General features: G+C 41.4%; 1 protein-coding gene across 3 annotated transcripts in view; it reads left to right on the forward strand.

Moving 5' to 3' along the window:
• Positions 1 to 10,210: 10,210 nt before the first annotated feature.
• The window catches only part of MTCL3 (MTCL family member 3), a 30,615-nt gene continuing 17,247 nt past the window's right edge, over positions 10,211 to 23,578 (forward strand). Inside the window, exons 1-4 of one of the 3 annotated variants that reach the window (XM_026666084.2) lie at positions 10,211 to 10,303; positions 13,415 to 14,878; positions 16,140 to 16,364; positions 22,588 to 22,746. In XM_026666084.2, coding sequence (XP_026521869.2) covers positions 13,934 to 14,878; positions 16,140 to 16,364; positions 22,588 to 22,746 — 1,329 coding nt within the window. In that variant the 5' untranslated portion in view covers positions 10,211 to 10,303; positions 13,415 to 13,933. Of the gene's footprint in view, positions 10,304 to 11,452; positions 11,546 to 12,092; positions 12,201 to 13,414; positions 14,879 to 16,139; positions 16,365 to 22,587; positions 22,747 to 23,578 lie in introns of those variants that run through there. The other 2 variants (XM_087972306.1, XM_087972310.1) reach the window with 2 other exon arrangements.

Genomic DNA, 23,578 nt, shown 5'->3' on the forward strand with positions numbered 1-23,578 from the left:
CAGAAGGCATTTAATAATGTGAATTGGCGATTCATGTTATTACAGCTGGAACAGATGGGCTTTGGTAAAAAAATTTACTCAAGCAATAGAAGTTATATATCATAACCAAATGGCAAAGGTAATGATAGAGGGAGAACTGACAGACTCTATTGATATAAGAAAAGGAACAAGACAAAGGTGCCCACTATCACCTTTGTTGTTTGTGTCAACCTTGGAAGTGTTAAACAGAAATATTAGAGAAGAAAAGGATATAAAAGGGATGAAAATTAAAAAGGAAGAATTTATGTTGCAAGCATTCGCAGATGATCTGGTTTTCATTTTAGAAGACCCACTAGAAACAGCATCAAAATTGATAGAAAAGATAGAGGTATATGGAAAGGTGGCTGGTTTAGAAATAAATAAAGACAAAACAAAGATTTTGACAAAGAATATGCTATGAAGACAAAAGGAAGAACTGGCGGATGTATTGAAAATCCAGGTCACGAATAAGATCAAGTACTTAGGGATACATTTGACAGCAAGATGTAATACACTAAAAGAGAATAACTATATTAAACTTAAGCAGCAGATAGCGCTAGATTTGGCGAAATGGGAAAATTTACAACTGTCATTAATAGGGAGAATATCAACAATCAAGATGAATATATTACCCAGAATTTTATATTTGTTCCAAACAATTCCAGTTAGGCTTGGAAAAGATTATTTTGAAGATTTAAATAAAATTGTGTTGAAATATATATGGCAAGGTAAGAAAGCGAGAATAAAGTTAAAACTTTTGCAAGATGCCAGAATAAGAGGATGATTTGGTTTGCCTAATTGGGAGCTGTATTACCAAGCTACAAATTTGATGTGGGTCAAGGAATGGATAACATTAAGGAATACTAGATTGTTGACATTAGAAGGTCATGATCTGTTGTTGGGGTGGCATGCTTTTTTATGGTATAAAGGAACTAAAACACATGGGTATTTTAGAAGACATTATATACGGGAGTCTCTGTGGTTAAACTGGGAGAAGACTAAAAGGCAATGTTATTTGAAAATTCCAGTCTGGTTATCGACTATTGAAGCATTTTCATATCCTATAATATATAAAAAGGAACAAACAGTTAGATATGGTGAAATATTGAATGAAAAGGGTGAACTTAAATCTATGCAAAAATTAGAGGAACAAGGTATAAAGATGAATTGGTTTTCATATGCGCAAATACATTCAAGGTATGACAAAGATTCTAAAACAGAAGGTTTCTATGATAAACTGACTGATTTAGATAAGATTTTGACAGGTAGTGATGAAAAGGTGATTAAAAAATTATATGGATATTTATTAGAAACTAAACTAGAAGAAGAACAAGTTAAAGAAACTATGATTGCTTGGGGGAAGAATTTTGGATATGGGATTGATCTAGAGAATTGCTAAAAATTGTGGTCTCAAAATTATAAAATGACAATGTCAACACATATAAAGAAAATTTGTATAAGATGTTTTACAAAGTGGCATTTTCCCCCAACAAGAATAGCAAGAATGTTCAAGAACAAATCTGAACAATGTTGGAAATGTCATCAGATACTTGGCTCATATTACCATATGTGGTGGACTTGTGCAGATGCCAAAAAATATTGGACTAAAATTCACACATGGTTGGAAAAAATGACAAAAAAGCATATAGACTTGAAACCAGAGATATTTTTATTGGGAATCTTACCTGAAACATATAGTAAAGAATTGAAATATCTGATTGTAAATGTATTAACAGCGGCTAGGATTGTATTTGCCAAAAACTGGAAAAATGAGAAAATACCATCGCAGGAGGAAATTATTAAGAAAATATTGGAATGTGCTGAAATGAGTAGATTGACATTTGAAATCAGAGAACAAGATGATAAACAATTTTATAAAATTTGGGATCTATTCTATCAATGGTTAGACAATAAAACATGGTAATGAAATATGTAGATCGTTAGAAAATAATAAATATATAAAGATGTATTTTTTCTTATTATATCTACAAAATGATTGTAGGATAGATCTGAGATGATAATATGAACTGTCATAAAACAAATTAAGTAAAATATGGATTATTTCATAAAACATGAATGAATAATAGTATAGTCAAATGATTGATTAACAATGATATTAATGTATTTAATATTTGATTGAAAATATGAGAATATTTACAATGTAATTGTAATTGAAGACTACAAAGTGGAAGCACAAAACAATTTGTAAACCAACTGACACACTGTATGTATATATATGGAAGATGGCTTAATGTTTTTATGTTTTGTTTATCTAGGTTTGTCTTAAAAAACAATAAAATTTATAAAAAAGAAAAAAGAAATGCAGGTATGGAGCATTCACCAGAGCGACTTGAGATCTCTCCTAACAGCTTCCCCTTTGACTTGTGTGGAGCTGGCAGAGAAGGTCACAAATGTCACAATCGTGTGAGTGTAAGACATTGCAACTGTCATAAAAGCTGGTTGTCAAGCCTCCAAACTGCAAATTTTGTGTCCACAGGGGCAATGCAATGGCCAGAACTTTGAAGACTGATTGTAGGCACCCTCTGTCCAACACTGTTGTAAGTCTGATAAGTTGCTGAATGAGTGGTCACTAAGTGAGAACTACCTGTAGTTATAGTAGAGCAGGGGTGTCAAACTAAAGGCCCGCAGGCCAGATCCAGTCCATGGAGAACTTAAATCTGGCCAGTGGGGCTGGGCTGGAAGTAGCAAAGGACCAGCCCGCAGTGCCGCATTTTCAGCCTGGACAACCTCCTGCAGGACCCTGCTGACCAAAATGAGGCATGGGGCTGTGCATGCCCCCCTGCACCCCATTTTGGCTGGCAGAGTGCTGCAAGAGGTCGGCCATCCCATCTCACACACACCCTGGCCGGCCCGTGGAGGAGAACTACAATGCTGATCCAGCCCTCAAAGAAATCCAGTTTGACACACACACACACGTAGTAGAGGTATACTTGGCTTACTTGACTGCCATATCACAGTTTCATGGAGAATATACTTCATCCCCCTCTATTTCTGAGAACGAACAGGAAGACCTCATTTATCACGCTCTGATAATCTGTCCGGACATCATTGACCATGTGCCAGCTACACTCTTTGTTCATTCTTTTAGAATCGCTTCTACAATTTTGATCACGGCTGCTGGCACGGAACTTACTTCATCCCATTCTTTTGTCCTCCTGCAACAGTAATGGCCTGCAATGCAGCACAATTCCAGGGAGGAAGGAGGGGTAATTCTGAGCTTACAGATCTTGCAATGTTATTACATCGTATATATAATGCCAACATTGCCAACACCTCCTATTTTTAACCCACTCATTGCTACCTCATTCTAACTTTTGCATGTCATTGCACAGTTCATAAAACCACTTAGAAAAATAATAATCCTTGTTTAGATAGCTCCAGTAAGCAATTGATGAAATCTGATTCATAGCTTCTTTTCCTGGCATTCTTTTCACAATTTTGTCCATTACGAGATCTTAAAGAAATTAAAAATTTATGGCAACTTTATTGTTTCTCCTTTCACTGCTGTTTGAGGCAGAATACCTAGGAAGACTTCAGTCCTTTATGATGGCTCAGTAAAAAGAGCCCACGATTCAATAGTTTATTGAAATTGTGAGTAAAATTGCAATCAGATAATCCATCATTTTCTCCACATAAACTGCTATAGTTAATCTATATCTCTTGGCAGCTGAGAATTTGTAGAAATGTGAATAATTGGAACAATTTTCTCATATTCATTCTCTCCCAGGTATTCTCTGTTTAGCACACAAATGAGATTGTGTTCTACTACAGGTTGTTTATATTGTCACTTCTCAAATGGGGCATTTGTTGGAATGGCTGATTAGATTAAGATGCTTACTTTACAGAGTTATTTTTGCTATAATGGACTAATACAGTTAGCTTTTTGTATCTTATGGAGATACTTTTTTGGCTATGACTTTTCAGTAGCTTTAGTAACTTTGTCAAGATAAACCCTGACATCATTTCAAGGGTTCTTAAGACCTGGTTCTTCTCCTAAGCTGGATGCGTATTTCTTTCATATGTTGACCAGTTTAACAATCTTTTTCCTGTAGGCAGTTCATTTTATAATGCCTTGTAACAATGTGAGCTGCTCAGGGTCCATTTGGAGTCAGGGAATGCCTAAATTAAACAAACAAACAAACAAATATTACAAATGGCAACTCATATTGTTAACCTGCTTTTCAGCAGTTTATTTTAAACGGCAATTGAAGATAGGGACATCTGTATTTTAAAATGATCGCTTCTCTTTCAGAAGAGTGATGGATATAAATAAATTATACTGACGTAATTCCTTTTGTGTTTTTTTTTCTTTCTTCCATTCTTTCTTTTTGCATTTGTAATTATTCTTTCCCTCTCTTGGGAAAAAAGTACTCATCTGCACCATTTGCTCTTTGAAGCAATGCAGTTCAGACCTGTGCAAACTTACTGCATGCTGCTTCTTAATATCCCGTAAGGTTTATGATGAGCACCAATAAGAGAGATGTTGTTCAAGAAATTAGTCATGCCCATCTCCATCTGTACAATCCCGAAGCATTTTTATTACATAGCTATTGTTTGTGGCACCTCACTGGAATTCAAAAGCTTTCTGAATGTCTCGCATACAGGTACTCTGTGTGGCTTCTTGCAGCAGATTTCTTTCTTAATTTTGCCAATTTCTCTGCAAAAGGGAGGGGTATGTGGCAAAGGAGGGCAGCTTTTGACTTCTTAGTTTATTTTCAAAAGCTCTCTTTAATGGGTTCAATCATCTAGGCATCAAAAATGAGAAAAGAAGAAGGAAAGGCAAATAATACAAATGGGCAGAAAATGGAAAATGATAATAAAAGGGGTTTTTAAATTCCTGCCCAGCCTTTCCTGACTTATAACTCATACCTGATTACTTAAAAGTAGTCTAACATTTAATAGACACCTCCTTGCCATTTATCAATGCTGTATGGCTTCTTGAATGACCTAAGCACAAATTCTAGGGCAAAAATATGGGAAGTCCATCAAGTTGTACCAATTCTTTCAGTTTCATAGTGGCAGATGCCCATGGTTGGATTGCAAAGCCTGAAGATGGGGAACCACAACCTTCGAAATTGGTAGGAGTACAATTCTCAGAATCCCCCACCCAGCATGGATAATCCATCTGGAAAGGGTTAGGTTGGAAATGGCTGCCTTACAGAATTAAACAAGTAGGTTTTCACCCTTTAAGTGTTTTGATTTACTTGACAGAGATGCTCAACCAACGGAATTAATGCATGCAGGAGACTAAACTACCCATCCCATAGATAAATCAACAGAGACATATCACATTGCAGGGAGGACCCATTAAAAGACAGACTGAAACAGAATAACAGAATACTGCTGGTTATCAAATCACTTAGACGTATTATTAATTAGCTGTAGCAAACACTGGATGACACTGCATTTTCTCAGGCACTGGGTGGTAGATTTTCCTTGCATCTATTCTAGACAACAACTCAATCTGAAGCAGATTCTCACAAGCAGCAACAACAGGACAAGGATGCAAACATTGGCAGATTCTGCAATAAATCCAGTTGCCCCCTCATCCACGCTAATGCATCATTATAGCCCCCCACCAAACCACATGTACAAACTTTAGAGATATCTGCGCATGCTTCCCTCCTCCCTCCCCAGTGTGACATACGCCATCTTCTTCCAGCAACCCCCACTCTGGATTCTACATAAATTTTATGCATAAAAGTCAATGAATACAATGTTGATATCATAACTAAAAACAAGAACAATGTCATTTCAGATCATGTCAACCTTCAAGGTCATTCCATGGCAAACTGGCTGTTTAAAAAAAGAAAAACTTTAACTGCCCCCTTTCACTGAGAAATTGATTGAATATACATACAACACAACATTTCAGGCCATTTCAGAGGATCACAACACAATGAGGGCTGTCAAGCACTGTGAAGTGGTGTATAAGTGATTGCTATTAATTGGTAAGGTACTAGTAGGGAGTGCGATCAGGGTGGGCTGCTGGGGGTTTGCAAGGGAGAGCCCCTAGCTAAGATTCTGTGCAATTCAGAGAACCCCCAAATCCAACTCTTGGCCCATCCTGCCCCACCTCTCCCAGGAGACCCCACGTGGCCCGTTTTGAATGCAGGTAAGTGCAGGGTGTGCACGGAGGCTCGGGGAGGGTAAAAAACGGAAGTTCAGGAAGGCCAGAAATGGGCCTGTTTCTGGCTTCCAGAGAGCCTCCAGAGCCCGGGGAGGCCGTTTTCGCCCTCCCAGAGGATTGAGGAAAGCCTCTGGAGCCTGGGGAGAGCAAACCCCACCCACCTCCGCCATGGTGCAGGAAGCCGACTAGACCATGCCCAACCAGCAGAATTGCTAAAATTTTTGAAGCCCACCTCTGAATGTGATGGCTCAGATGTTAAAAACGCTGAGCTTGTCTGCTGGAAAGCTGACGAACTGGGTTTGAGAGCTGAGCACTGTACGACGGGGTGAGCTCCTGTTACTTGCCCAAGTTTTTGCTATAATGGACTAATACTGTTAGCTTTTTGTATCTTATAGAGATACTTTTTTGGCTATGACTTTTCAGTAGCTTTAGTAACTTTGTCAAGATAAACCCTGACATCATTTCAAGGGTTCTTAAGACCTGGTTCTTCTCCTAAGCTGGATGCGTATTTCTTTCATATGTTGACCAGTTTAACAATCTTTTGATCTCAGATGTTAAAAATGCTGAGCTTGTCTGCTGGAAAGCTGACGACCTGGGTTTGAGAGCTGAGCACTGTACGACGGGGTGAGCTCCTGTTACTTGCCCCAGTTATTGCCAATCCAGCCATTCAAAAGCATGCAAATGCGAGTCAATAAATACAGTGTATTCAGAAAGTATTCAGACCCCCTTCACTGTTACCAATTTTATTATGCCGCAGCCTGGCTCTACAGTTATTGAAATTCATTTTTTTTTCTCATTAGTCTACACTCAGTACCCCATAATGACAAGTGAAAACAGAATTTTAGAAATGTCTGTAAATTTATTAAATGCATTGTACGGACCACTTCGATAGGAAGGTGACAACATTCCATGCACTTTGGCACGTAGTCATTGTGATGACCCAGGGCACAGTATAACAAAAATCACACAAACAGCTGGCAGTTCAAACCGTCCCTTTATTGCTCCAAAGTTCTCCAAACGTTCCCACGTTTCTGGCAAGTCTCGAGCAGAATGATAAGAAAACCCCATACAAACCTCAAGCAGCTTCTTGACTACAATTCGTCCAGCCCAGTGCTTGTCTGCACCAAGGCTGCTCAGCAATAAATCCAAAGGTATTTGGCAAATGGCAAATCAAAAGATCCAGGTAATTAGTCCAGAACGCTCATAGGAATGAAAGCAGAGGTGGTATTCAACAGGTTCTGACCAGTTCTGGAGAACCGATAGTGGAAATTTTGAATAGTTCGGAGAACCGGCAAATACCACCTTTGACTGGAGATTTTATAGTATCCTTCCCCTGCCACACCCACCAAGCCAAGCCCACAGAACCCGTAGTAAAAATATTGAATCCTACCACTGAATGCAAGGACTCTTGGTCAGTTCAAACATTGGCATGCACACTTCAGAAACTCAATGTTTGTTCCCAACAAATGCCCCTCCCCACAGTATCTCCTTAAGTCTCAATCCACCCGGTGTGCCTTGGGAAGATGGGCGGGGCACTCTCCATCTGATAGATAGAGATATCTGATAGATAGTGATAGAGGAGACAGACTGCTCCATCTGCGTTGATCACACCTCCTCTCCATTCACTGAGCCCTTGGATCAGGAGGGGGTGATCCTAGTTCCTCGCCTGAGCTCTGTCCCTCCTGTTCCTCCTGCCTATGTTCCTCCCTGCCTGCAGGCCTTACTACTTCAGAAAAACCTTGCCTGGACTGACTCTGCCCTTCCCCAGTTTCCTCCAAGGCTAACTGGAGCCACCCTCTCCATGTCTGCCATTTCTTGTTCCAGCTCATCTTCCCCCGCAGATTAAGACTCCGATGGGGGGGCATGACAGTCATGCTGACCACATGGCCACAGAAGTGTCTTTGGACAACGCTGGCTCCCTTGTCTTAAGAAATGGAGATGACACCTCTCCCTAGAGCTGGACATGACTGGACAGGGGAAACCTTTACCTTTTTTTAAACTTTAAGACACTTGTAATCTAAAGAACCAGTTTGGTGTAGTGGTGAAGGCACCAAGCTAAAAACCAGGGGACTTTCTGCCCGAGCCACAAAGCCAGCTGGGTGGCAATCCCTCTGTCAAATCTAGTAACATGACATCAGCAAACCACCTCTGAAACCTTGCCAACGGTATTGCAAGGACTTGTTCAGGCAGTCTCCAGGAGTCAAAAAGGGACTTGAAGACACCCCAAAATAAAAAAAAACCCAAACAAAACCCTGTCCCACATACAAACTCTATACGTAAAACTATTGTCACCTCCTTTCCCTCCACCTTACTCCAATTTAAATTTTTCATCAGACTAGCCACTCAATGCATCTGATCAAGCAAGCTGCATGTCATAAAAGTATAGACCTTTCAATCAAATTTGTTAGCTGGAAAACTCCTGATTTTTTTTGCTACCATGGATTCCCATCGCTCTCCTCCTACAACTTCTGTCCATAACATCTGAAATAATGTACCTGAGTAATTGCCTAGGTCACGTTAATAATTTCGGTTGGAATAACACAATGAGTTTTTTTTAACACATTAAACTGTTAATTGATAAGGTACTTCTATAATCTATAATATAAAAGTAGCAAATGCAGCGAAGGACTAAAACTGGACAGATCAACATTACAGGATATCTTTTATCTGTGGGAGCTTATGGGGTGACTTTGGCCCTGTCACTTACAGCTCAACATCAGAGGGTTGGCATTTTGGGGAAACATTGGAAAAAAGGATGCTATGTGTGCTGCTTTTGAGTTTCTGGAAAAAAGGTGGGATAGAAATCTAATCAAGCACGTTTAACAAAATTCATGGAAATGGATCTTCTGTAGGCTCTAAACAACTGTGATATCATGCAGTAGGAAGCAGGTCAGTGATGGGATTCAATTTTTTTTTACTACCGGTTCTGTGGGCGTGGTCAGGCTTGGTGGGCGTGGCAGGGGAAGGATACTGCAAAATCCTCATTCCCTCCCCACCACTAACCTGCTTTCCAGCTCCGTTCTCCTGTGCAAGGCAACAAAAGAAGACCCAGCCAATGAGCTGGGACTCGGGCGGCAGAGAATAGATGGGGGAGGGGCAGTCAGAGGTGGTATTTGTAGGTTCTCCGAACTACTCAGCATTTCTACTACCGATTCTCCAGAACTGGTCAGAACCTGATGGATACCATCTCTGAAGTTGATACTTCTCTTAACTCCTTAAATTAGATGTCAGCAGCTTTAAAATTAAATGAGAAGTGGGGGCAAGTTTTATATTGAAAAGAAAGTTATATGTGGCCGCACATAAGGGCTAAGCCAGAAATCCCTGAAATTAATTCAATCAATCATAATAAAGCTGGAAGGGACCTTGGAGGCCTTCGGTCCAACCTCCTGCTCAAGCGGGAGACCCAATACAATTTGAGACAAGCGGCTGTCCAGCCTCTTCTTTAAAAAAAAACCTCCAGTGATGAAGCATCCAGGAGTTCTGAAGGCAAGCTGTGGGTCCATTCACAAAATAACCCTAGGTGTAAAAGAATTGGAAACCACTGCTTACAACACAAGAGGATTAGTCGCTACATCCGGAGAAATTAGCAGGAGTCGTAAGCATCGCCTCTGGCACGAATAGCCTTCCGCCCTTGAACAAAATATACGTCTGAAGCACCAATTTAACCTAAGCTCCGGAACAAAAGGGAGCCCCAGAGCGATCGCGTTGCATCGGGAAGCACCTTGCACGGTATTGCTGCGGAGTCGAAGGGGAATAAATATTTGATCAGGATCGATCGTTTCCTGAATTGATTTTTGAAGGGACACAAACAGCCCGCACCCCGGCTTCCTTCCTGCCACGGAGAGCCATCATCTAATTTGGGCCGGAACCCCGAGGCCAGCCTAGGCGTGGCCCAGCATTGCGCTTTTCATCTGGCTTCGCTACTTCCTCCCCCCCCACGCCCGCTTCTCTCTCTCTCTCTCTCTCCGTCCCTCCCTTGTTTCTTCTCCCCGCCGCCCCCCCTCCTCCCCGCCCCCCCCTCCTCCCGCTCTTTCCCAGGCCCAATGAGGTCAGCGCCGGAATAAAACAGCTGCAGTTTCCCGAGACGCCTTGACTCGGCGTCTCCCCTCCCCGGGATGGCTGAAGTCGGGCAGGGTAAGTCAACGCTCAGTTTGTGGGGAGGGGGGGCGTCGCATCGCTGCTCAGGAAAGCGAAAAGCAGAACAAGTTTGGGAGTCTTTTAGAGTGTAAGGGAGAGGGAGAGAGAGAAAGAGAGAGAGAGAGGAAAGAGAACGGGGATATAGAAAGAGAGGGGAGAAAGAGAGAGAGAGAGAGAAAGAGGAGGGTGAGAGAAAGAGAGGGGGAGAGAGAAAGAGAGGGAAAGGGGAGATAGAAAGAGGAGAGAAAAAGAGAGAGAGGAGGGAGAGAGAAAGAGGGGAGAAAGAGAGGGGAGAGAGAAAAGAGAGGGAAAGAGCAGGGAGAGAAATAGAGGGCAGAAAGATGGGGGGAGAGAGAACGAGAAGGAAAGAGAGGGAGAGAGAAAGAGAGAGAGGGAAAGAGGGGAGATAGAAAGAGAGGGGAGAAAGAGAGAGAAAGAGAGGGGAGAGAGAAAGAGAGAGGGAAGAGCAGGGAGAGAAATAGAGGGCAGAAAGATAGAGAGGGGGAGAGAGAACGAGAAGGAAAGAGAGGGAGAGAGAAAGAGAGAGAGGGAAAGAGGGGAGATAGAAAGAGAGGGGAGAAAGAGAGAGAAAGAGAGGGGGAAGAGAGAAAGAGGGAAAGAGCGGGGAGAGAGAAAGAGAGGGCAGAAAAGAGAGAGAGAGAAAGACCTTCAGTGCGCAAGCAAAGGGTGTTGATTGATTCATCGATTGCAACAAAAAGGGGAAGCGATTCCAAATGGGAAGCCAATGCAACGACAAAAGAGATTCTGGCGTGTGAGGTGATGGAGGGACATCTCGTGCTAGCCTGGCGCTTCCTGACCTTCTTCTCTTTTGTTTCTCCTCCTCCTCCCCCACTCCCGGCAACTGTTTTCAGTGGGGGAAACGGGCAGCGTCGCGACGTTCCGCCGCTTCTTTCATTCTCCACGTGACGAGATCCCGGGAGACCAATGCGGAGCTCCGGGGGAGAGGGGAGGTAGCGGGAGACGCTTTGGTGGTTGGGTCCAGGTTGGCTCCTCGTGTTTCTAATGACCGGCAGAAGAGAATGCGAGCCGCTCGGGCTTGAACGGAGAGCAGCATCGCCAGGTTTCTCGTTAAGACGCCGTAGGGTGCGAGCCACCTTTGTCCGGATGGATAAGCAGCCCTCCCTCGGCGGATGCCCTTGAGAGCCGGCGTTGGCAGAACCTAGCGGTCCGCTGTGCTGCCGCGGAAATTGCGGAGGGAAAAACGCTGGTACTTGGCTGGTAGGTCAATTGCTGTAAGGGTTCATTGCTGTATTCATCAATTAATTGCTGCAAGGAGAAGAGAGAGCATTCGGAGAATCCTGAAGCCTTAAAGAGAATATTGTTCTTTTTCCTTTGTTTTAAACAACCGAAAAGGCTTTCTGATAAAATAAATAAACTTTGACGTTCAGATTTTAAAGTACTTGTAAAATATTGGAGTGAAAGCTATTTACATAGACCTTAGGTGTGAGTTTTACAGCTTGTTTGCCAATAAAGGCAATTGAGTAAGTAAATAAATAAAGGCAATTGAGTAAGTTTGTCCCAAACTTATTTACCCATCAGTGAACTCAAAAAGTTATACACAAAGTAGACTTGTTGTTTATCTTGTCCATTTCATGATTTGTGTGTGTTTGTTAAAATTGGGATTCTGGAATATTGAAGATTCTCATTTTTAATTGCCCCATCCTTTGAGAACTAATTGATTGTACCTACCTGCACTGTAAGATACTTCTGTTAGTGGCACTTTTAAATATTTTGCCGTTGTTATACTTTTGTGAGCCAGCTTTGTAGCACTGGTACGCAAATAAACATTGTCTTACTGTGACACATTTTAGTTCATAACCTGTTGTAAATTGTTAGGATCTGAGAACAGCTTACTCATGACAAGATTAAATAGGTAAGCAATGTGCATGCACTTATACAATTAATAATGCTGAGATTGATATACTGGTAGTAAACTTAATGCTTCAGTGACATGGTAAAGATTATTATTGTGCCAAATATTAGCGTCAGATAGGTGGTTTTTTTAATGTGATTTTTGAAAATGTTTTTGTTTGAGTCTTACTGTATGCTACAGAGAATTACATTGAGCAGCCCTATAAATCTATTACATAAATAAGTAAATAACAATATTGGCTAAGAGAGGTCACCTTGAGAAAGTTTTAAGAATTGTAGACTACTTTTTTATATTTAATTGAACAAATCCGCTTCTGCTATGCAAACAATTACATCTATGCAAATACAGCAAGAAAAAAATCCTACTTAATCAGAGATTAGTAATTACATCAATCTTCTCTTACTTGATGCCTTTCTTGTATTGAAATATGGTTCCCAGAATCTCAGGCCAGATGTGATCAGCTAGGTAGAACAATGAAAACAGGACACGAAAAGTATTTGGAGAATACCCAGCTAGGAAAGGTGTGGTTCATCTGTGTTCATAATTTAAACAAATGGTTCATACTCTTGTGTGAAACTTTTTCAGACTTTTCCTTTGCTTTGGTATTCATGTGAGGTGGAGTAAAACAGAAGTTAGATTTGCAAACTGGTGTATATGCAAATGTAGCTATAGTAAGCCTTACAAATCAAACCATCCTTTATTCAAGAATTAAGATTGTTTCATATTTCACACTCTCATTTCTAGTACTTGGAAATAAACTCTTGGCTGGTGTAGTTGTACTGTAAAACAAATTGACAATTTTTAAAAGCTAACAGCAAAATATGAATTTGAATTACATGAAGGCTGCAATGCTGCATTCACTTTGCTTTGTATTCAACTTGAATCCATTGGGGCTTGCTTCAAACTAAAGTGTTGTAATATTGTTTTTGATTTTACAATTGTTAGTTTAAAGATGTACCTACTGAAAGCATTATTCAATCTCTTCCTCCCTTCACTAATGTTCTTATTTGAATAAATTTAAGTGTTTATTTTTTATCATGATTGTTTGAGTTTTCTTTGTCCCTCAACACATTCAGAGTTTGTTAGGAAGCATAGATAAAATATGAGAAGGAGGTAGGAAAACCTGTTCTTTCGTCTCATTAAAAGCCAATATTAGAGATATGATGCATATGATGCAATTAGAGTTTTCTAACAGATCTCTTATTGTTTTACAGCATGTTAAATATGGATTATTTTAAGTCTGGTCACAGTTTTTTTCTCCCAGCTGGAAGAGACTGTTTTTAACTATGCTGGACCTTGTAGCCACAGACAGATCTGTTTTGAAGCTACTGAATGGATCCATCCTCACTGACCTGTGGTAGTTCTTTGGAACATGTGGTTTGTGGAAGTAGCACTTTAAGAAAAGTCACTTCAGCTAGAGGATTTGGTCTGTTCACATGAGAAATGAGAACTGCTTCATGGATTTAAAAGCAAGCTTCCAGTCAGTGGCTGCATCTTTTGCATCTAAGATTGTGAGCTAACCTCTTGGAGCAATTTCAAACTCCACCCCTTTTATTATAAGCACATTGTTCTTCATGTGGTGAATAGGCTTGCTTTGTGTTGAGTGGCGGGGCTGTTGACAAAGCTTCTGTGTGTGCTTCGCTCACCAGTCGAGGGAGGGAGGGAGGGAGGGAAGGCAGGAAGACAATGAGCCAGAGAGGGCTGAATATTTCAGATACACCTCTGATTTAGCCATGAGCCAGCCACCTAGCGGAGGCGGTGCTGCAACCGTCTCTCCTCGTTTACTTCCTGAGGGCAGCAGCAGCCGAACTAAGCAGCAGCGTGCATTCTCTCCAGGCAGACCCAAGGAATCTCTTGTCCGCCAGCCTTTGCCAGCTGCCAATTCATCCCGCTTCACAACAGCAGCAGCTGCAGTTCCTGCCTCGAAAGCTGGCTCTACCCGGCAGCAGCAGCTACTGCAGCAGTCACCCACAGGACAGAAAACTAGCCGGGTCAAGGGTGGAGGAGTGGAAGGAGAGAAGCTGCCCCTACAGGTTACACCAACAAGGAGCTCAGTGCTGTTGGGAGCTGTCCATGCCGGGGATGGTGCTGAAGAGCAGCCTGCCTCATTCCTGGTCTCGGTAGGAGGGTGTCCCAGACCAAATCCAGGGCCTGCAGCTGAAGCACGAGAGGCACCTCCCAAAGACACTGAGCTTACAGGTCCTAGGGCTGGAGAGCAACAGCTTGTATCTGGAGGGAAGGGGGAAAGGGTGGGCAGTTTTGTACTTTCTCAGCTGCCATCCAAGAGCTGGAACAGGGGTAAAACAAACAAGCCTTCGCAGAAGAGTGCAGGAGAGGCAACTTCAGCTTCTTCGTCTTCTTGTGGTTCAGGGAAAGGCCAGGCTCTATCAGTGAACAATGGCAACTACTGGAAAGAAGGATGCCTACAAAGTGAGCTCATGCAGTTTCATCTCAGGAAAGGGTTATCAGCAACCCAGATGCAGAACAAAGGTAACAACAAAGCTAATGGCAATGGGGGCAGTTCGCCCTCCTCGACACCCTTACCCATCATGCTGCCTGCAAATGAAGGTAGCAATGGTCTCAGTGGAACAATGGGAGGCAACGTGACCCAGGAATCTCAGCAGCAGGAGCTGCAGGAAGAGATGGAGAAACTGGAGGAGGAGAATGAAAACCTCAAGGTGAGCAAAAGATGCAGAAGGGAAGGAATAATGGGGTCGTGCCTCAGTTCTAGTGTATATGTGCACATGCTGGTGGTGGTCTAATCTGTTCCACAGAAGAAAGGAGAAGGAATGCTAATGGTGAATTCTGCTTTGAGGAGACCAAGTTGTTGTTGAGATACATATTGGTTTGCTTCCTGGTTTAAGAGAAGGGTGGGGGAGGGAGTGCATAAATCCTTGGCTATGAACTTTGATGGGAATATAATACAGTATTTCCCTCATTGGGCAGGGTTTTTAAAAAATATTTCACCCTATATTCTAAACCTCTGGTTTGCTTTTTCTATTGTATACCAAATTGACTATAGCTATAAAAGTTAATATGAAATTCAATCCAGCAAACTGATGAAGTAACTGAGTTAATAACCTACTGATACTTATAACTCCATGAAATAATAATCTGTGACTTCCCATAAATTGAGTCGCACAAAATAAAGACAAGATATAAATCTAATAAAAGAACCAAATATATAAAATAAAGATAATGGCATCATGGAGGTTAAAGTTGTTCAAGAAGTGAGTATGACACACACGTTTAATAATCACATTTTTATCTATGTTCCTCAAAGATTTTCAGACTTTGTGGTAAAATAACTGCCCACTATGGACTTGCTAAGGCAAACTGTGGATCAAAGACCATACTTTGATTTGATAATGCTTCGGCTTTGCTTGCATTTTAGAGAAATTGTGACTACCTTCTAAATTACACTTGATTCTCTAGTGGCCTCAACCCAATTTGAGATTCCCTGAGTCATGGACATTTAGAAATTATTATTTTCTAAATAAATGTTCTACGATTATTGCACCTGTGAGATATAAAAAATGTACAAAGTTGAATATGATTTGCCAGATGTTCTCCATTCTTCATGCTTTTCATTGCCACATACGTATATTATAGAACATACATGGCTGACATATTTGGGGGTTCTCCTGGCTTATGAAGCAATTTCATTGTACTACATGTGCACACGCTTCTTTTAGTGCCTTCTTTTCAAGGAATATTTGAAATATAAATGAATTGATTCTTAATTTGGGATCACAGTTTTTTCTTCTTCTGCCATTTCTAATACTTGCAAGCATAAGGAAGCTAGGTGGTAAACCATATGCTTCTCTTATAACAGTTATTTAAGAACCATGAGTAAATTACCATATCTTGTGTTCTGTATCAATGTGACCTGATGTCATTTTACACTTTTGTATTTGTTTCCTTCTGAACATGTGCCAGAATGAAATAGACGAACTTAGAACTGAAATGGATGAGATGAGGGACAGCTTTTTTGAAGAGGATGCTTGCCAGCTTCAGGAAGTGCGTCATGAATTGGAGAGAGCTAACAAAAACTGTAGGATCCTTCAGTATCGTCTTCGAAAAGCAGAGCGGAAGAAGCTCCGTTATGCACAAACTGGAGAAATTGATGGAGAACTTCTCCGTAGCTTGGAACAGGATCTAAAGGTAATTTTGTATCAGAAGATGAGCAATTAGTGAGAAGAACAGTCAGATTAGGATACCTGTTCTGCTTATTATGCTCTGGATGGATATAAAGCAGACAGAGCAATTCCACAAAGCATCCATACAAAGTCTTTTTTATTGGTTCATCCGGCATCCTTATCAACTCACATTTATGATGAGGTTCTTCTTAATATCCAATCCTTTGCATGTCTGCATTATGGTGAAGAAAGATAATAAATTCTCATGCCCATGATGATTGAAGCGGCTGCATGGTAAAGGATTCAGACAAGAGTGAGAGAGCCTCCCCCAACCCAACAAGAGTCAATTTAGTGACCAATCAGGATTACAGATTACAGTCCACATGACATGGACTACATTTCCCAGGATACTACATTTAACTACATTTACCATGATGCATTCCCTTAAGGGGACAGCTCTAAATTCCTAACTAACTATCCCAAATCCCATTAATTCTAAACTGTCTGGACAGCACACTCCCCGCCTGGAATTGTAAATTCCACTAACTAAAGTAACTGTATAACTAAGATAAACAGTAAAGAGTAATACTGACTGAATAGCAGATAACTATATAACTAAAATAAACAGTTATCTGTATAACTAAGAGAAACAGTAAATAGTAAAGCATCAAACAAAGCAAGACATGCAAAGCTTGAGGTTCAATCTTCGAGTTCAGCCTTTCTCCGCAGCAGCACTAGGTCGGTGACTGGTCTGGTGTAGAGCTTCTTGGTGAAAGTCTGCTGGTCGCCTCTGGTGGCCGTTTAGGGTGGACAGGTACTCTTGCTTCCAACGGTTCAAAGGGGTGTTGACAAGCGGTTGAACTGGATGTTGAGAAGACATCTCCCCTTGTAGAGTGTATTCGTGAAAGTCTGGTGGTCGCTAGCGGCCGTTTAAAGTGTCTTAGTGAAAGTCTACTGGTTGCCGGAGGCATCTTAGGATGGACCGGCATTCTTGTTTTCGATGGTGCTAAAGGGTGTCATAAGACTGTTGGAATGGATGGTGTGAAGGCATCTGTCTGGGTTGGGGCCTGCATCCTATCGACACAGACAATTCCTGAGATTCCCCAACCCAGGTCTGTTTTGAAGGCACAGGATGAGTATCTCGGGCCTCTTACTACTTCAGTGTACGCTAAAGCATCAGGGGCATCTAGTCCCAGCAAGAGCAAAATCTTGGCTTCAGGATCTTGGGTGAGAAAGTGATGAGCAATATGCTTCAGGTGAGGTATGTTGCTAGCTACCTCTGGTGTTGCAATGTGGCTGCGTTCATCTGGTATCCTGTCCCATTCCAACACGGGTGGCAGTAGGAACTGGGAACTTCCATCTAGTGACTATATAGAGTCCAGTAGCTTCCCTCCCCGCCGTGCGTCTTGGTGCAGTGCACATTGATATCGTGAAGTGCAACTTTTTCCTTCTGAACATCAAAGAGGTCAAAGAATACAGACCTGGCTAGTGAGCGATCACTCTGAGGATCCAGTATTACATACATCTTCACTGCTTCTTCTGGGCGTCCATCAGGGTAGACTTTGGAAAAACAGATTTGACGACACGAGCGAGGGGCTGGTGTGTTATTGCACGCTGTCATGCAATTGACACTCACCACTGGCTCCGATTGTGCTTTCGCGGCACACTGAGGTGCATAGTGTGCTATCGCAGCACACTGAGGATACCTTAACTACATTTACCATGATGCATTCCCTTAAGGGGACAGCTCTAAATTCCTAACTAACTATCCCAAATCTCCTTAACTCTATAAACTGTCTGGACAGCACAATACCTTTAGTTATCCTAATCTTTTGTGGGAAGGCAAATGTAGCATAAGTCTTGAGTTGTCTTGTGGTTTTGACAACTGGAATTTGATTGTCTAAGGCAGAGTGAGCAAAGTGGTACTGTTCTGATTTTTTTGGACATTTTTCATCAATCAGAACAAACCTGATTTGTCAATTGTGAGACGCATACTCCAAAATATCTAATGGTCATCAGAATGATATATCTGTCATGTAGATCCTAACCTTATACTCATTTTTTTTTTACTTTTTTCCCTCCTTACTCAACTATTTAGAAGTATCCAATCATTACGGATTCACTAGAGATCACATTCCAGGTCATTAATTGACAGATATTTCAAAGACTTGTAAATGAAATTATAGCTTTAGGCTTATAATTTAATTTAATTTTAGTGAATGCATCTAGAAATCAATGCCACATACCATTTTTTAATTTCAATTGAAACAAAAAAAAAAGATCCAGTTAATGTTATAATCCCGAGATCAATGTAGAGATACTCGGAAATGGATCTCTGAAACTACAATATGCAGAAATAATTTTAAAAACAATAGCATGGTTTCAGTTTTGGAAATAGAAAATGTGATAAAGAAGCTCAGACTGACCTAATTCAGTGAGATATAAGAGAGAGGGATGGGAAAACAGAACCCAGCTTTCAACATTCTGTTATTACTTAAATCAATAAAGTATAGTTCCAGTTATACCAGTGGAGTCTATTTTCTGATGTGGCCTAGCTTGAAGGATTGAAAGTCAGAGGCAAATGATTATGTATGTATATGTATATGTATATGTATATGTATATGTGTATGTATATATATATATATGTATATGTATATGTATATGTATATGTGTATGTGTATATATATATATATATATATATATATATATATATATATATATATATATATATATATATATATATATATATATATATATATATATATTCTTAAGTTTTCGCTGGTACTTACATGTATGGTATTCAGCTTTGCTCGGGTATTTTCCCACGTCATTGTAGTTGTGCTTTTAAAGTTGTAGCAACGTTTCGGCAGAATCTCATCTGCCATCATCAGGCTTCTGGGATTCTGCCAAAGTATAAGACGACTTTTTGCCCTAAAAACATGCCTCCAAGTGGGGGGGGTCTTATCGCCCGGTAAATACATTGTCACTGGTGCAAGAGTGACGGGGCGGAGCTCCGCAACTTGCGAAGCCCCTTCAAGCCCAGCCGGAGTCTCTCTTCCTCCTCCTCCCACCCACCCACCCACCCTCCGCCCGGCTCGGGCGCTGCGGAGGCCAATCTGGAGGTGGGGTGGGGGTGGAGCGGAGGGTCTCTGGCGGGCCGCTCGCCCAGCCAGCCCGAGCCGCGAATGGCCCGGGAGTGGGGGGAAAAGGTGGTGGGGGTGGACTGTGGCGCCCCTCCTTCTGGGCAGCGGGGCGGGGCGGCAATTTGCTCCTCCGCTTCTCCCTCCCTCTTTGAAAGACCGGGAGGGCTGTGCTTGGGGGCGGGGGTGTCCTCAGGAAGTTCCTGATGGGACCCCGCTGGGCAGGGCCACCCGGCTCCCGAGCTGCTTTCCAGGGTCCCCTTGGGAAGAAAAGGGTCGGTGGGCGGTGGAAGAAGGCGCCCTCCTCCCGCCCCTGTCCCGTCCCGTCCCCTCCTCTTGTCCCCTCCTCCCCTCCCCGCTTAAGAGAGAAAGATCTGCCTCCCCTGCACCGAGCTTCCACCCGGCGCCGCGTCTCCCGGCCAGCGCGCTTGCGACTTGGGAACCGGCCAAGCGACTTTAAAACCGAGCGGAGGCCAGAGATAGCGGAATTACCCTCCACACCACACACACACACAGAGAGAGAGAGAGAGAGAGTTGGCAGCTGTCCATCCCCACCCTTGGAGTCCCGATGGCACACACGCGGGGCTGTCACAAAGAAAGGGAGAGGAATTGAGTGCCAGCCTGAGAAAGGCGAAGCTGCCTCTCTAAAGCATTTTGGTGGCTTTGTAAGTTTGGGGAAAGGGGTTGGGGGTGTCAATCAAGAATTATATCCAGAATACCCCAAGTGTTACAACTTACTGTATTTGCCGGCGTATGAGACGACTTTTTGCCTTGAAAAGCATGCCTCCAAGTGGGGGGGTCGTCTTATACTGCGAGTATATAACAAAAACTATATTTTGAGTGGAAATGTTGGGGGCTCGTCTTATACGCCCAGTCGTCTTATACGCCGGCAAATATATATATATATATATATATATATATATATATATATATATATATATATATATATATATATATATATATATATATATATATATATATATATGGTGTTGCTTGTTGGGTATTTCACGTCATTGTAGTTGTTCTTTTAAAGTTGTAGCAGTTTCAGCAGAATCTCATCTGCCATCATCAGGCTTCTGTATTGTGTCCGTCTGGACACAATACAGACACATACAGACGGACACAATACAGAAGCCTGATGATGGCAGATGAGATTCTGCTGAAACGTTGCTACAACTTTAAAAGAACAACTACAATGACGTGGGAAAATACCCAACCAAGCGAACACCATACATGTAAGTACCGAAAACTTAAGAAAACAATATATATATATATATATATATATATATATATATATATATATATATATATATATATATATATATATATATATATTCTTTTGAAATGTTCAATCTAAGAAAAAGGATATTAAACCATAAATCATTGCATGGGAGGAAGAATATTAAAATGAGTTTTATGAGACATTTTCCTGGGCTACAAATCAAACAAATTAATTACCCAATGCTTCGGTTGGAAGCTGAGCTCTTACAAAAGAATTGTCTGAATTAAAGTATGAAATATAATTGCATTGCTTTGCAATAATACTAAGAGTTTTTATTTTTAATAACAGCTGCAGTAAAACATGTTCAATAGTTAAACTAAATATTTTATACCAAGGTGGCTTTGGCTTTTCTAGATCTATCAGTGAACATGTCTCCTTATCATTTACTGTATAGGTAGTCCTCAACTTACAACAGTTCATTTAGTAACTGTTCAAAGTTACAATGGCACTGAAAATGTGACTTATGACCATTTTTCAAAGTTATGACTTTTGCAGTGTCCCTAAGATCATATGATCAAAATTTGGATGTTTGGGAACTGGTTCATATTTATGACCGTTTCTGTGTCCCAGGATCATGTGACCACCTTTTGTGGCCTTCTGACAAGCAAAGTTGATGGAGAAACCAGTTTTACTTAACAACCGGGTTATTAACTTATCAACTTCAGTGATTCACTTAACAACTGTAGCAAGAAAGATCATAAAATGGGGCAAAACTCACTCAACAAATGTCTCACTTAGCAGAAATTTTGGGCTCAATTGCGGTTGCAAGTTGAGAACTACCTGTACTTGTTAATTCAATTTTTGCCCTGCTTTCCCTCCCCTAAGGTTGTATTTGTACTCAGACTAAGACTTCATGCCAGTTGCTGGCTGGATTGGCCCTGATTCTAATGTTCAAAGAATTAATCTTTGGGAATTCTATTCATCATATTGTTGCTATGTATCAGAATAGAATAGAATAGAACAGAACAGAACAGAACAGAACAGAACAGAAGAACAGAACAGAACAGAACAGAACAGAACAGAATAGAATAGAATAGAATAGAATAGAATAGAATAGAATAGAATTCTTTATTGGCCAAGTGTGATTGAACACACAAGGAATTTGTCTTGGTGTAAATGCTTTCAATGTACATAAAAGAAAAGATATATTCATCAAGAGTCAAGAATCATCAGGTGCAACACTTAATGATAGTCATAGGGTACAATAAGCAATCAAATCATACTAGGAAACAATATAAATCGTAAGCGACAAAATTACAGTTATACAGTCACAAGTGGGAGGGGATGAGTGATAAGGAGTGATAAGAAGATTAACAGTAATAGCAGTGCAGACTTTGTAAATAGTTGGACAGTGTTGAGGGAATTATTTGTTTAGCAGAGTGATGGCTTTCAGAAAAAAACTATTCTTGTGTCTAGTTGTTCTGGTGTGCAGTGCTCTATAGCGTCGCTTTGAGGGAAGGGGTTGAAACAGTTTATGTCTGGGATGTGAGGGGTCTGTAAAATATTTTCACAGCCCTCTTTTTGACTCATGCAGTGTACAGGTCCTCGATTGAAGGCAGGTTGGTAGTAATTGTTTTTTCTGCAGTCCTAATTATCCTCTGAAGTCTGTGTCTGTCCTGTCCGGATCTCAAAAGAGTAAACTGGAGTGCCTGAAATAACCCTAATTGCACGCTTTTAAAAAAAAAAAATTAGGAAGAACATTTTATTCAGTATTTAATAGAACCGATATAAGTTGTCACAACATGCTCCTGAACTTCACGGACACAGTAAGATCTACTATAAAAGTTATTTTCCTGCTTGAAAATGTTAAATGTCCTTCCATGTAGGTTGCAAAAGATGTTTCAGTAAGACTTCACCATGAGCTGGAAAATGTGGAAGAAAAACGCTCCAGCACAGAAGATGAAAATGAAAAGTTGAGGCAGCAGTTGATAGAAGCTGAGATTGCAAAACACGCTCTTCAGAATGAATTTGACAAAATAAAAGAGGTCAGTGATGAGCTTCTTATCAGGAGGAGGAACAGGCAAAATTGGCTGAGGTGGGATAGGGACATCAAGTGTTGTAATATACACGGTGGGATTCAATATTTTTTACTACCGGTTCTGTGGGCGTGGCTTGATGGGCATGGCAGGGGAAGGATACTGCAAAATCTCCAGTCAGAGGTGGTATTTGCCGGTTCTCTAAACTACTCAAAATTTCTGGTACCGGTTCTCCAGAACTGGTCAGAACCTGCTGAATGCCACCTCTGAATATACAATTTCGCTATGTCTCCTGCCTCTTTGACCACACTGGTTACAGCTGATCTGCAAGTGAAAAGCAGTTTTGCCTTTCAGACAGGTTTGAAAGTCCATTTATTATTTTATCATGGACACTGTAAATGGAGTCGAGCTGAGCTTCCTGGAGTGAGGAGGAGTGCCGGAAAAGTAATATTTCCTTGAAAAAAACCTTGGTCCAGCTGGCCCGGTTGGAAGCACCTCATAAGGGCGCCTTACCAGGGTTACAGGAGAAGATGGTCGACAGTTTTGAAGGCGGAAGAGGGCTTTATGTCCCAATGGCAGATAAAATGGTAGAACCATCTTCTAGGAGAAGGGAAACTCTGATTTCAAACCTCCACTGACTTGTGGCTATATCTATTATTGGAAAAGGCTTCAGGAGTCAACCTCGAGGCAAAATCCCGAGCTGGAGTCCCGGAAGCAGTTCGTGACTGTGTACAATCACGTTCTGGTAACTCCTGAGACGTGGCTGGAACTAATGGTAGCAGCTCTGCCGTTCCATTAGACTATTTCAGTGACGTGGAGAAGGAGGACTTGCTGCTTAGGT

Source organism: Notechis scutatus, chromosome 1, assembly GCF_049901735.1.
Source record: "Notechis scutatus isolate UNSWTSFEM ecotype Mainland chromosome 1, rNotScu1.2, whole genome shotgun sequence".
Taxonomy (NCBI): domain Eukaryota; kingdom Metazoa; phylum Chordata; class Lepidosauria; order Squamata; family Elapidae; genus Notechis; species Notechis scutatus.